At 37.5% G+C, this 15,802-nt stretch overlaps 1 protein-coding gene across 1 annotated transcript in view; it reads right to left on the bottom strand.

Moving 5' to 3' along the window:
- Positions 1–2,654: 2,654 nt before the first annotated feature.
- The window catches only part of LOC124754405 (SEC14-like protein 2), a 306,366-nt gene continuing 293,218 nt past the window's right edge, over positions 2,655–15,802 (bottom strand). Inside the window, exons 9-10 of the mRNA XM_047249026.1 lie at positions 11,111–11,262; positions 2,655–2,904 (exon numbers count right to left, since the gene is read on the bottom strand). Of these exons, the coding sequence (XP_047104982.1) occupies positions 2,792–2,904; positions 11,111–11,262 (265 nt within the window). The 3' untranslated portion in view covers positions 2,655–2,791. The remainder of the gene's footprint in view (positions 2,905–11,110; positions 11,263–15,802) is intronic.

Here is a 15,802-nt window from a genome sequence, read left to right as displayed (position 1 = left end):
GGTGGATCCATATGTGCAGTGTTGTGGTACATTTGTTTGCTGCTTTTTTTGATTTGCATTAATTGTTACAGTAAACTAAGACAAGATGGACTTTATTGTCGGATGCTGAATGATGTGCCCTATGATGTACTCACTTTGGTTGGCTGTGTTTGCTTAAACAGATTGAGCACAATTGTAACTTTGAGCACTTACAAGAAAATTGTGGTACTAATGATTGTGTATTTCATGACATTCAGTTGGCTCTTGATGATTGATGGTGTTGGGATAGTACCTTGAGCAGTAATATCTTTGGTTTCTTTGTATTTGTTGTTCCGCTGGTTTAATTTGCTTGGTCTAACATGCTATTATATATTCTAGAGTGATGTCTCAGAGCTCTACATTTTCCTTTCTGACTTCTTCTTCCTTTCTGACTTCTTCATCTGGGGCAATCTTCACCACCAGATTTTGAATTAATAAGTTCACAGAAGACTTTTGTGCTTATAATGTGGCTAAGTCCACCCAATTCAGCCACCTTTTCGAGATAAGGCAACCCTGCTCATTTGTGACATTAGTGAATCTGCAATCTTGCTCTTCATGACATACACAAATATCTGAGAATGACACAATTTTAAGATCTGACAGTCTAAAACCTTGAAAACTATGGAATTGTGCTTGGAAATTCAGACTGAGTAATTTCACTTATCGTTGGCTTCATTAAACAAAGTGTTGTGACAGCTGTGGTAGAGGCAAAGGGACTTGCCTGCTGTAGCTGTGGTGCTTGTTCATGGTTTGATTATGGTGACAGCTGATGGATCACATGAGCGACTACTATAATTACTTTTCAACCCTAAGTCTGTAGCTGTGTTAATTGTTCTTGTAACATTTGGAGTTGCTGTAGGTGTAGCTTCTGATGCTGCTTAGAGCATTTTAGCATATTTGACTTCATTGTGTACTTTTGGAAAACGTGTCCCTGTTGGGAAATTTATTAAAGTACAATCATGGGCAAATCTAACAACACAGAGTAACTAAAATAAGCAATCCACACAGTTTGTTATTAACAGTGAATTTTGAAAATCCAGTGTAGCCAAAAAGAGTTAACTGAATAGGCAGCTTAACAGCAGAGAAGAATTAAGACAATAATGAAAGAATTTAAAGAGGGGGCTAACCAAATTGGAGAAAAGTGTTGTTGTAAAAAATGCAAAGTACAGCAATAATTGTCAACACAACTGTCGTGAGCAGACAGATAAGGTGGTCCAATGAAGGGTGGCATACAGTTGCATGCATTTGGTTCAGATTGCAATAGTCCACTAGAATATGACATGGACATGGTGCCACCCTATAAATTGTGTCTCATTACAACTCCCAGCGGGCAATTCAGACTCTGTTAATTTGGGACAAGAGTCACAAATGCTAGGGGAATATTTTTATGAAACCAATCTTTCCATCTAAAGTGTTTGCTTTTAAATTTCTCTGCACTCTTTTCTTTCCATAAGTTATATCTAAACACTTAATAGTTCATCAGCTATGATGCTGTTCTAAAGTAGTAGTGCACATGATTAGAACTTACTTGATGAGTATGTTTGATAACTTTTGACCATTGTGGTCAGATAAAAAGTTATTTTTAGTTATGCATCACAGACAGTGGTGTCTAATTAGAAGTTGGCAGAGTCTGTTTGATAATGACCTTAAATCCTCATAGATATCTCTCTTTTTCTAAAGTCTGGATGTGAACAAACTGTGCATTCTTAATCAGTACATGTGTAAAATCAAAAGTAATGTCTCCACAAACAATAAATCTCCAGTTAATAAGTTTTCACAATTTTAATAATACTCTAACTGCTTGAGGAGCCTTCATTATTCCTGCTGACAACCTATAAATGTTAGTTCTAATAACTTATTTGTTACCAGAAAATAGTCTATCCTACAACAAAAGGACTTAGCTCCTACTTTAGTGTATGTCACTGTATCATCTTTCCTTTTACTGGTTCTACTGTTGTAAGAAATTAGCTTTGTCTCCAGACACACTTGGAGCTCCATTTCTAATGACGAAATGTTAGTGAAATCTTAAAGTTTAACTTACCTAAAGCCTGGTCCTGGCTTAACCTTGATTATAATTTGTGTAAGGAAGGCTATTGCACCACAGAATTCTAGGCTGTCTGGAGGTAGTTACTGAAATACCTGCATTCATAGTCCTTGAGCAAAAGTTATGACATCCTGCAAACATTTGATGACAGCATCTATTGGTGTGGGTTGCATGTAAGACATTGTTAGTGTGTCAGCTGTGCACTTTCCAAGCTTCTGTTGGCCACCTATATAACTCTTTAGCTAGCAGTCTGATGAGCAACAAACTGCATGGTATGTGGGCAAAGCTCATTCTTGTGGAGATAAGTGAATAAAATTCATCTCCAGGACCAAAAATGTTGAGCATCAGTGGATAAAGTTCAAGAATATTGTTCAACACACTTTAGACAGGTAGGTGCCAAGCAAAGTTATGAGGAAATGGATAGACTATCTTTTCTAGCTTAACATGAGTTACCTGGCATAAAATATCCCAAGACTGTGCAAGCTGGAGGAATATGCTGATAGTCTATCTCCCCCCTCCCCACCAAGGTTCTCAATTTTTACATAGATGTGAGGCTGGGCTTCAAAAGGTGATTCTGAAATGATAAAAGGTATTTGTTTAAATAAAATATTTAATGGTTTATATATACAATTTATACATTGTTGAAAAATACAATGCTGATGGTTATTGAAGGATTGTTGTCATGACTTCAAAGACAGTTTGTTGTGTTCACTGAGGTTGCCATGAGTTTCATTCTTCAGTGAGTGCCTCTTCTTTTGTTTCTACTGGAGGTACAACACCGACAGAGTAACTGATCTTCTTGCTCCTTAGGTAACTGTAGCTGTTATCGAAGATAATCGTGTCTGTTAAAAATAAAAATTTCACATTAAATCAGATATTATGAATGAAACTGTTGAGGGCAAAATGTATTTAAATGATTGGTCAGTTTCCTGTTACACCAGCAACTTTGACAATTTGCTGCGTCCTGTGTCTGAGATGATATCTACATCATCCAATAGCCAGAAAACGGTCATCATTCTCAACACCACCTCAGCTGCTTATGATTTACTCTCATTCAGGAATACTGCCTCACACTAAATTATTCATTACTCCCATCCAAGCCTGATGTCAGTCCCTTATAACTCTCAGTCCCTACCTGGTTGACCTCCACCTTCCACATCCCCATTAACTTCCTTTTCCCCCATAAAAGACGATAGTTTGAGACACCATCTCCAGATCCCCTCCACTGTAGTCAAGCTGTTTTGTATTGATTTGATTTGATTTGATTTATTTTGTGTTCCATAGGTCCAACTGTGTTGGATACACAAGGACATGGAACGAGTCAGTTTTTTACAAATACAATCTGATAATCTTATAGCATATACAGAAATTTGAGTACATAATTATATAAAAATTTATACAGTAAATTCTTTGGGCAGCAATATAGAAAAAGAAAATACATATTTTCTTAGAATCATTAAAACACTACAGAAAACAGATACGGAGCACACACAGTTACAGAGCTCAGGTTAAATAAAATTCATAGTGGCATTATGTCAACTTGTATTATATAATATTAAAATATTACAATTTATTTAGTTAAAAATTCATCTAGACTGTAAAAAGCTTTTTCTAGCAAAAATATTTTTAGAGCTTTCTTAAACTCACTATTGTTGTGAATCTTTGTCTTTATTTCGGGAGGAAGAGCATTGAAGAGTTTTGCTCCAGTGTAGTGGACACCCTTTTGTGCCAGGCTCAAATTTCTGAGTTCACTGTGTATGTCATTCTTCCTCTGTGTGTTATGCTCATGATAATTACTGTTTGGTTGAAATATATCTATATTTTTACAAACAAAACACATGAGAGAAAAAATATATTGGCATGCAGTTGTGTATATTTTAAGATTACGAAAACTATTTCTAAAAGAGTCTCTTGGGCGCAATCCACATATAATTCTTAAAGCTCGCTTCTGTGCAATGAACACTTTCCTTGCTAATGGCTGGTTGCCCCAAAAAATAATTCCGTACTCAATGAGACAATGAAAATAGCCATAATATGCCACTTTTGCAGTGTTAGGTTCAACACATGTAGTGACAACCCGTAAAGCATAGGTAGCAGAGCTAAGCCTCTTACAGAGATCAATAATATGTGAAGACCAATTCATTTTCTTGTCAATTTGCACTCCAAGAAATTTTGTTGTTTCCGTTCTAACTATTGGTTGATTACCACATGTCACACTTATCTCTCTCTCTCTTTTTCTGTTTTTGTACAGAATTGAATAAAGCTGGTCTTGCTGGAATTTAATGAGAGACCATTCACCTTGAACCAATTAACCATATCTGAGAGTATGTGATTAGTGAGTTCCTCAAGATTGTTGTCTGTTCTACTGCTCATAAAAATTGTGGTATCATCAGCAAATAATGTAAATTTACACGGCAGGCTTGTACATGATGGTAGATCATTTATAAAAATCAGGAATAATAGTGGTCCAAGAATTGAGCCCTGGGGCACTCCACATGTAATGGAACTCCATTCAGAATCTGAGGAAGTGTCACATACTCCACCCGAGCTATTCAACACAACTTTTTGTTTTCTGTCTTGGAGGTACGACTTTAGCCAATTGCCCGCAACACCACTTATTCCTACTAATTTTGCTTTTTGCAAGAGAATCTGGTGATCAACACAGTCAAACACTTTGGATAAATCACAGAAGACACCAAGTGCTAGCATTTTTTCATTAACAGTTTCTAGGACTTCATTTGCAAGTGCGTAGACTGCATCTTCTGTTGAACGGCCCTTTTGAAAGCCAAACTGGCTCTTACAGAGAACTTCGTTCTTCATGAGATGATCAGTAATTCTTACATGTATTAGCTTTTCTAGAATTTTGGAGAAAGCTGTCAGCAAAGAGATAGGTCGATAGTTAGTTAGTTCATCTTTATCACCCTTTTTGTACAGGGGCTTCACAATGGCATACTTAAGTCTACTGGGAACAACACCTTTCTGAAGGGAAGCATTGAAAATATGACAGAGAATGTCCCTTATCCACACACAAGAATATTTCAATAAATTACTAGATATATTATCAACCCCTGCAGAATTCGTACTTTTTAGAGACATGATGATTTTTTGAATTTCTTCTACAGTGACAGGATTAAGGTGCATTTCTGAAATTATGTTTGAATATACGGCTTGACAAAGAGTTACAGCTTCATCAACATCGGGCTTGCAACCAATCTGTTGAGTTACTGATAGGAAGTGTTTATTAAAAATCTCAGCCACCATTTTGGGGTTATCTACTAGGATACCTTCATATCTGATATTATTTATATCTTCTTTACTTGTTGTATCTCTCCCTGTTTCTTTTTTTACAATGCTCCAAATTGCTTTTATTTTATTATTAGAATTATCTATTTTCTTCTTATAACAAAGGGCTTTTGATTTCTGTATTAGTTTCTTCAAAATTTTACAGTATATTCTATAGTGTTCCCATTTTTCTACATCTTTACAGAATCTTATTGCAGCATAAGTTTCCCTTTTGGTTTTACATGACTGTTTTATACCTTTTATAATCCAAGGCTTGCTTACATAATTGGAAGCCCTGTTTCTGACCCATTTCTTGGGAAATATTTCTTCAAAAAGAGCACAGAATTCATTTATAAAACAGTTAAATTTAGTATCAACATCATCATGGCTATATACTAAAGACCAATCCATTTGCTGCAACCTGTGGTTGAAAGTTCCTTTCGCCTCTTCATTAATTACTCTTATGAATTTCCATCGAGGAAATTCTTTTTTGAACAGATTAACGTCATAAATAGTGAGAATTTGTCCATCATGATCTGAAAGCCCACTTATAACCTGCCTGACAATATAATTCTGATGCCTATTTACATCTAAAAAAATGTTGTCTATCATAGTTTGGCACTTGGATGTAATTCTTGTTGGGAAGTTTATTACTGATGTCAGATTGTGTAAGGTCATCACAATCTCAAAGTCTATTTTATTCTTATTTTCTGTCAAAAAGTTTATATTGAAATCACCTAATACTACAATATCCTTCGCTTTTGAAAGTAACCATGACAGTAGGAGTTCCATTGAATGCAGAAAAGTTTTTATGTCACCTGAAGGAGCCCTGTAGACAGCCAACACTATTATTGGGTATAATTTAGTTGTTATTTCTGTGGCACATGCCTCAAATTGTTGTTCCACACAATATTTCTTAATATCTATAGCTTTGTATGCTACATTATCCTTAACATAAATTGCTACTCCACCTTTATCTTTACTTTCCCTACAGTAGTATGTTACTAAAGTATAACTTCCTGTAGATGGCAAGGTACATTTATCAGTAACATGGTGCTCAGTTAAGCACAAAATCTGGGCATTATTTATACTGTCCTTTTCACTAATGTTAATAAGGAGTTGATCTGTTTTGTTTAAGAGGCCCCTTATGTTTTGATGGAAGAACGAGATGCCTTCCTCTTGCTTTTTCATTCTATTAGTGCTGTTACCTGACTGAGAATCCATTGGAGTCTGCCTTGAGACAGGAGAGAGGAGACACCTGACACTACCTACTGTTGTCCCTTCTTTTTCTTCAGGCCCACACATAAAAAATCGTTGAGATGAGAAGGAGGCTCAGCATTTCTTCTGTCCAACAGCCTTCTATTTGTTGTTGTTGATGGTGGTGCTGTTTCTGACACTTCAAATGTTGGTTCTACCACTACTGCTGTGTTTCCTTGTGAACTTTGAGTCTTCTCGTTTTTGTTATTTTCGTCTAAAATAATACTTGGCTGATGAGGAACAGTAGTTCTTTTGTTGTTGAAATCGATGTCCACTGTTCTTTCTGTTAAAATTTGGTCTTTTTTTTTACATGTTTTGCTGCTGCTGATGAAGTTTCTAATGAATTTTTTTGAAGCGTTTTCGTTATGGAGTCAGGCGATGGCAATGCAATTATCATTTTGGTTTTGAATTTATTTTGATGGTTTTTTATTACCCTGGTTATCAGGCTTGTCAGATATTCTTTCCCCAAGCCATTCAGGTGAAGTCCGTGTTGCGTGTGGAATCTACGTCCAATACTGCTTATATCAACGCATTTCACGTTTTTAAAATGTCTGCAGATTTTTGCAAACTGACTGTGAAACTGACTGCTGAAGAAATCACTGTTCCCTCAAAAGGCCTTTCTTTCAGGCCCAAACCCAGCTTCACCATGGTGAACTTGACAAGGGATTAACTGAAGTTGATACCATTTCACCAACTCACAACCACCCTTTCACTTTTCAGCCTAACATAGACCTCATGCTGTGCTATGGATCAGTATGGCACCACAACCTACACTCCAAAAACTAATACAGATGCAAAAGAAATATTGTCAGTATTCTATTTGCAAATGTATGACCTCATCATACTCTAACGAAGGGCTGTGGCCAAAAACTTTATGTGAGTGTCTTAATTGTGCCTGTCAACAATTTGAGGTGTCTAAATTATTTATCATATATTTAAAAATATTTTGTTGTTGGAAATACTTTTATCATTCAAATGATCCCCCCCATGAACCATGGACCTTGCCGTTGGTGGGGAGGCTTGCGTGCCTCAGCGATACAGATAGCCGTTCCGTTGAGAGGCCAGACAAACGTGTGGTTCCTGACGAGGGGCAGCAGCCTTTTCAGTAGTTGCAAGGGCAACAGTCTGGATGATTGACTGATCTGGCCTTGTAACAATAACCAAAACGGCCTTGCTGTGCTGGTACTGCGAACGGCTGAAAGCAAGGGGAAACTACAGCCGTAATTTTTCCCGAGGGCATGCAGCTTTACTGTATGATTACATGATGACGGCGTCCTCTTGGGTAAAATATTCTGGAGGTAAAATAGTCCCCCATTCGGATCTCCGGGCGGGGACTACTCAAGAGGATGTCGTTATCAGGAGAAAGAAAACTGGCGTTCTACGGATCGGAGCGTGGAATGTCAGATCCCTTAATCGGGCAGGTAGGTTAGAAAATTTAAAAAGGGAAATGGATAGGTTGAAGTTAGATATAGTGGGAATTAGTGAAGTTCGGTGGCAGGAGGAACAAGACTTCTGGTCAGGTGACTACAGGGTTATAAACACAAAATCAAATAGGGGTAATGCAGGAGTAGGTTTAATAATGAATAGGAAAATAGGAATGCGGGTAAGCTACTACAAACAGCATAGTGAACGCATTATTGTGGCCAAGATAGATACGAAGCCCACGCCTACTACAGTACTACAAGTTTATATGCCAACTAGCTCTGCAGATGACGAAGAAATTGAAGAAATGTATGATGAAATAAAAGAAATTATTCAGATTGTGAAGGGAGACGAAAATTTAATAGTCATGGGTGACTGGAATTCGAGTGTAGGAAAAGGGAGAGACGGAAACATAGTAGGTGAATATGGATTGGGGGACAGAAATGAAAGAGGAAGCCGCCTGGTCGAATTTTGCACAGAGCACAACATAATCATAACTAACACTTGGTTTAAGAATCATGAAAGAAGGTTGTATACATGGAAGAACCCTGGAGATACTAAAAGGTATCAGATAGATTATATAATGGTAAGACAGAGATTTAGGAACCAGGTTTTAAATTGTAAGACATTTCCAGGGGCAGATGTGGACTCTGACCACAATCTATTGGTTATGACCTGTAGATTAAAACTGAAGAAACTGCAAAAAGGTGGGAATTTAGGGAGATGGGACCTGGATAAACTAAAAGAACCAGAGGTTGTACAGAGATTCAGGGAGAGCATAAGGGAGCAATTGACAGGAATGGGGGAAATAGATACAGTAGAAGAAGAATGGGTAGCTTTGAGGGATGAAGTAGTGAAGGCAGCAGAGGATCAAGTAGGTAAAAAGACGAGGGCTTGTAGAAATCCTTGGGTAACAGAAGAAATATTGAATTTAATTGATGAAAGGAGAAAATATAAAAATGCAGTAAGTGAAACAGGCGAAAAGGAATACAAACGTCTCAAAAATGAGATCGACAGGAAGGGCAAAATGGCTAAGCAGGGATGGCTAGAGGACAAATGTAAGGATGTAGAGGCCTATCTCACTAGGGGTAAGATAGATACCGCCTACAGGAAAATTAAAGAGACCTTTGGAGATAAGAGAACCACTTCTATGAATATCAAGAGCTCAGATGGAAACCCAGTTCTAAGCAAAGAAGGGAAAGCAGAAAGGTGGAAGGAGTATATAGAGGGTCTATACAAGGGCGATGTACTTGAGGACAATATTATGGAAATGGAAGAGGATGTAGATGAAGATGAAATGGGAGATATGATACTGCGTGAAGAGTTTGACAGAGCACTGAAAGACCTGAGTCGAAACAAGGCCCCCGGAGTAGGCAATATTCCATTGGAACTACTGACGGCTGTGGGAGAGCCAGTGCTGACAAAATTCTACCATCTGGTGAGCAAGATGTATGAAAGAGGCGAAATACCCTCAGACTTCAAGAAGAATATAATAATTCCAATCCCAAAGAAAGCAGGTGTTGACAGATGTGAAAATTACCGAACTATCAGCTTAATAAGTCACAGCTGCAAAATACTAACACGAATTCTTTACAGACGAATGGAAAAACTAGTAGAAGCCAACCTCGGGGAAGATCAGTTTGGATTCCGTAAAAACACTGGAACACGTGAGGCAATACTGACCTTACGACTTATCTTAGAAGAAAGATTAAGGAAAGGCAAACCTACGTTTCTAGCATTTGTGGACTTAGAGAAAGCTTTTGACAATGTTGACTGGAATACTCTCTTTCAAATTCTAAAAGTGGCAGGGGTAAAATACAGGGAGCGAAAGGCTATTTACAATTTGTACAGAAACCAGATGGCAGTTATAAGAGTCGAGGGACATGAAAGGGAAGCAGTGGTTGGGAAGGGAGTAAGACAGGGTTGTAGCCTCTCCCCGATGTTGTTCAATCTGTATATTGAGCAAGCAGTAAAGGAAACAAAAGAAAAATTCGGAGTAGGTATTAAAATTCATGGAGAAGAAATAAAAACTTTGAGGTTCGCCGATGACATTGTAATTCTGTCAGAGACAGCAAAGGACTTGGAAGAGCAGTTGAATGGAATGGACAGTGTCTCGAAAGGAGGATATAAGATGAACATCAACAAAAGCAAAACAAGGATAATGGAATGTAGTCTAATTAAGTCGGGTGATGCTGAGGGAATTAGATTAGGAAATGAGACACTTAAAGTAGTAAAGGAGTTTTGCTATTTGGGGAGCAAAATAACTGATGGTGGTCGAAGTAGAGAGGATATAAAATGTAGGCTGGCAATGGCAAGGAAAGCGTTTCTAAAGAAGAGAAATTTGTTAACATCCAGTATTGATTTAAGTGTCAGGAAGTCATTTCTGAAAGTATTCGTATGGAGTGTAGCCATGTATGGAAGTGAAACATGGACGATAAATAGTTTGGACAAGAAGAGAATAGAAGCTTTCGAAATGTGGTGCTACAGAAGAATGCTGAAGATTAGATGGGTAGATCACATAACTAATGAGGAAGTATTGAATAGGATTGGGGAGAAGAGAAGTTTGTGGCACAACCTGACCAGAAGAATGGATCGGTTGGTAGGACATGTTCTGAGGCATCAAGGGATCACCAATTTAGTATTGGAGGGCAGCGTGGAGGGTAAAAATCGTAGGGGGAGACCAAGAGATGAATACACTAAGCAGATTCAGAAGGATGTAGGTTGCAGTAGGTACTGGGAGATGAAAAAGCTTGCACAGGATAGAGTAGCATGGAGAGCTGCATCAAACCAGTCTCAGGACTGAAGACCACAACAACGACAATTCAAATGATCATGACTTAATTATTTTTCATGAATGTCTCTCCTTCAGGTTATGTCCCTTACTTCCTTGACAATTGCTTATAGAATAAAAATGCCTGTGCTACACAATAAGCAAAGAAATAATCATTTGAAGATTGGAGAAAAGTTCCATTGTTCCAACTTTGTTAATGTAAAACATTTGTATGTGTACTATTATCTTTGTTAGTTTTGTGATTATATAAAGTACATTATTGTTAGTATGATGTGCTGTACAAATAAAATACTTACATGTTGCTGGTGCAGAACATGTTATGACTCCCATTTCTTCTGATAGATGGCTGTTGACTTTTCGTATGGGAATTGCTTCAGACTCAATGCCTTCTTCATTTGTACAAATGATTCCGAATTTGATGTCATGATTCTCAGTTCTGAATCCCCACCTATGGAATAATGTCACTGTTTCAATATGGTGCTGATAATTTTTAAGAAATACACTGCCTGGCAAAAAAAGTGGAGTGCCACAAAGGGAGAAGGAAATGAAATGAAACCTCAAATGTTGAGATTGTCAGGATTACAAAAAAGTTGGTTGTATAAGCCCACCTATCAGTATGGGTGATTGCACTGACTTGATTGGGAAGGGCATCATAAAGCCATTGTATCCTCTCTTGAGACAAGATTGGTCACAACTGTTGTAACTGATTCTTGATGTACTGGATCCTCAGACAGAGCTGACATCTGAGGGTCCCTGGGACCTGTTCTCAGAAGTCAAATGCAACTGTGAATGGTTTATGATGTGCTTGGTGTGCAATAGAGCAATACTCCCTTGTGCTGATCAGTCATGGTCACCAAAACCTTGATGACGAATGTGCCTGTCCTCACATTCTGGAAATGTTCCTGTTGATTGTAGTTGGCTACTTCGTTAATGAACTATTAACTTCAGACTATTAATTCACTCATCTTGTTGTTTCTTTGTGACAGTAATTTTGAACAGCTCTGACTTTTGTCACTGAAATTCTGCAGCAGCCGCTGGAAGTCAAGAGCTGTGAAAAATATCCAACTTTGAAATAAACATGGCACTTCTCAAATTAACATGGCATGTATTTGAACTCTCAAATACAAGGATTCTTCATACTATTTTCTGTATAGCAAACACCTCAATAATCAATGTGAAATGTCAAACTGACAGCTTGAGGTAAAACCACAGGATGCTAATATCTATTTGAAAGATAACAGGACTATCTTGTTTTTCTCCATGATGCCATCTCCATCGTCCCAGCCGTCTTTACTTGATGGTTCTCTCTTCTTCTTCAAGCAAGGATGATGCAACATTAAATAACTGTCAAACCAGCAATTACCATAATGCATAACAAAACAGCCACCATCACCCCTTCATGAAGACACATTGTGTCTGTCCACACCAGTTTGTAGGCACTGGCAATAACAAAAAATTCCAAACAGTCTATGATCCTTCATTACTTAACTAATGGAAATACTTTTAACTGTTTTGATCAACGTTTTTTTCGTTTAGGCAGACATTGGATAACACATCGCTTTACCAAACTGATATGTTACACCACAAGTCCCATGAAATACATCAGGCCACCGTCACATCAGAATGCTCCAAAAAACTGGATATGGCACAATTTGATCGGTTGGCCACATGGAGACTCAGATTGAGTTCCCTTTCAAACTCTGTCAGGTGCTGGTAATGCTTTCTCACATGACCCATTGATAGTGTGTATGGTATGAAGTTACATTGACATCGGACCATGCTTTCTGGTTGCTTCACTTTTTTTATCAGGCAGTGTGTAAAGGAATTTTGATTCTGGGGAAACACAGTTGGTAATTGTTAGTGTTAAGTGCTGCCATGGATACAATGTTACAACTGAATTTGATGGCCCATTAATACAAATTGTAAAGATGTGCTTCACAATTTGTCCATAATGAGGAAATATTTTGTCAGTTACATTTCAAATGATATCAGTACATGGAAGAGTTAGTACGATAATGATGTTCTGATTGTGGGTAATAGAAAATACTCATAATCTGAAAATAAAAGATCAAACCTGCTGCCTCTTATTTTACAATTGATATTGTACAATAATAAACTGAAAAAATAAGGCTGAGTAAAATATGTCCATGATCATAAATGAAGCCCTTGGACATCAATATTCTCTTCTTTTTTAAAAATACGTTTAAGCATATTACTCCTGGGTCAACAGGGTACGCAAAAGAAGTTTACAAACCAATATGACACCATAGTTGACAAATGTTGACTTCATTTATGCTTACAGAATTATTTATATTTATAGCTGCAAGTAAATTCTTTATTGGTTACATGGTACATACAGGCATGCAACCTACAATATAAATGTGCATCATGCTCAAGCTTGCAAAATTATTTCTCCATTTCAAGGCCTTAATGGCCAAAAGCTTTAATTGTGAGAGTCTTTTTGTTGTGCCTATCTGCGACTCAGCTTCTCCACTATATGGTGAGTAGCAACTTTCCTTTTCGTGATATTATTGCCTTAGTAGTAATTTTTTTAACTTTTTTTTTCAAGTATTGGTGAGATCAGTACTCAAAAACCTGAAACATTATCATTTTTGGAACTCCTACAAGTTTGATTGTAAAATCAGGCACTACAACACTCATCTAATAGGATAAAAAGAAAAAATTCTTTATGTGACAATGGCTTCCCCAAAATCTATTTTAACCTGCTTAACACGCATTACATTAATATCCCCCCTTGATTTTAACATTTTTTTAGCACACTATGGAAGATGTATTCAATATACAATGTTGGAATTTTATTCTGTAGTTACTGATCAGTGTTTGGGACTGATATATATCTTTTTGAAGAAAATTTGTATTATTTTGTGCCTATTTTTTGTGTGTTTCTTGCTCAAACAATAGTGTTTTCCTCTTTTTTCCCTACTTTACCTTATTGCTTTCTTTTGTCAACAAGCTACTTTCTCCACTAAGCAGCTTGTCCATCCCCTTCAGTAGATCTTACGATTCTTATTATTTTTTTCAATTCCCCAGACAATGTCAAGTTCTGAGCTTTTCTTTTGTTTTCTTCAATGCCACTTAATCATGTAAGTTACTCTATAAGAATATTAACTACAGCCTTTTTGATATTCCTTTTAAACTGTGCTTGTCTCTATCCACTTGTTACTACATTATAACAGTGGATATTTTGTATTTTTCTTCATTGCATGTTTTAAATCTACTTTAAGAATTATAAATGTCTTACTCCACTGTACTTTCTCTTATCACAAGTGCTGTGAAAGCAACCGAACCTTACTTAAGTTGTTTGTCACTACAAAGTAAAATTGCTTTTCTATTACATTTCCCTTTTGCTTAACGTTCTATTCAATGTAGTTACCACATTTCGCCAATTTGCTTCTTTAAGCGATATGACTATTGTGCTTTTCCAGAACTCTGGGGTTAGCTGCATAGACTGAGAATAACAAATAATAACTGTTATGGTTCTTAAATTTTCAACTCATTTGAGCAACTCAGAAAATATATCTGAAGTTGAAACCATCAGATTTTTTTACATTTGTGGACGTGTCTCATATTTCTATGCTAATAGAAAGCCCTTCCATTTCATATGGGCTTTCACTGTGTACTTGTGATTTTTCTATTCACTGCTTTGAGATAATCAGCAGCTCCATATATTGACTTTATATTTCTGTGCAACAATTTCAGTCTTATAATGCCTGGCTAGTAAGAAAAGATCAAAATCCAAACTGCAACTAGATGAAAATCAAAGAAAAGATTATGACCAAGTTCGTAACAGACTGATAGGAACATGTAAAAGCTGACTGGCTGAGAGGAATTTAAACAATGATGTGTCAGCTACAAACAAGGAGACTGATGAGTGAAAAGTGAGAGATTGAGAAAAGAAGTAAATCTCATTGGGAAAGAAAGCACCATGTAAAAGCTGCGATCGAATCTAAATACTTTTGGGTTAAAGGAGACTACCCACTGATAAGATGAAGTATTGAGTCATCAATAGCCACACTCAAAAGAAAGAGTAATCCTTTTACAAGAGTAACACACACACACACACACACACACACACACACACACACACACACACACACACACACACACACACATACTGTTGATGCCACCTGCCTGTAAACCAACATCCCTCATGCCTGTGGTCTTGCTGCTATTGAACACTACATCTCTGAGCATCCTTCAGATACCAAACCCACCACCTCATTCCTTATACACCTTACCGACTATATCATGACTCACTACTTTTTCTTTGAGGCAAAGGTATACAAACAAATCCTTGGCGTAGACATGGGCATCTGCAAGGCATCCTCCTATGCCAACCTGTTTATGGGTCATCTAGAGGAAGCCTTCCTAGCTTCCCAAAATTCCCAACCCCTAGTCTGGTTCAGGTTCATTGATGACAACATATTCATGATATGGAATCAGGATGAAGACACCTCTCCCATCTGCTTCATCTGGTCCTCATCTACCCAACATGTCATCTTCCTGGATGTTGACCTTCATCTCTGTATCAACCAGCTGTCATCCATTTCACACCAAAAACACTGTCCTATACAGCCTACACACTCATGAATGATGTATTTTCAGTGACAAGAACTCCCTCGCCCTGTACGTTGAAGATCTCATGAAGGTCTTCACATACAGGCACTACACCCTCCCTCATCCTCCCACCCTGCTCCCCCCCCCCCCCCTACCTCATAGACCTAGTCAACAAACATATTTCGTATGCCATATCCTCATACTCTTCCAATCCTCAAACCACAAACCACCCTCAAGAATCAACTGCAAAGAAGGACCCTCTCTCATTAACCAATATCAGTTTGGACTGGAACAACTGAACCATATGCTGCTCTGGACTTTGATTATCTCTCATCAAGCCCTGAAATGGTAGATTTCCTACAAAAGGTTCTTCCCATCCCTCCTAAAGTGGTGTTCCACTGAACACCAAC

The sequence above is a fragment of the Schistocerca piceifrons genome, chromosome 1, assembly GCF_021461385.2.
Source record: "Schistocerca piceifrons isolate TAMUIC-IGC-003096 chromosome 1, iqSchPice1.1, whole genome shotgun sequence".
In the NCBI taxonomy this organism is placed as follows: Eukaryota; Metazoa; Arthropoda; class Insecta; order Orthoptera; family Acrididae; genus Schistocerca; species Schistocerca piceifrons.
Note: the sequence above shows the minus strand (reverse complement) of the source record. Positions and strands in the feature narration are given on the sequence as shown.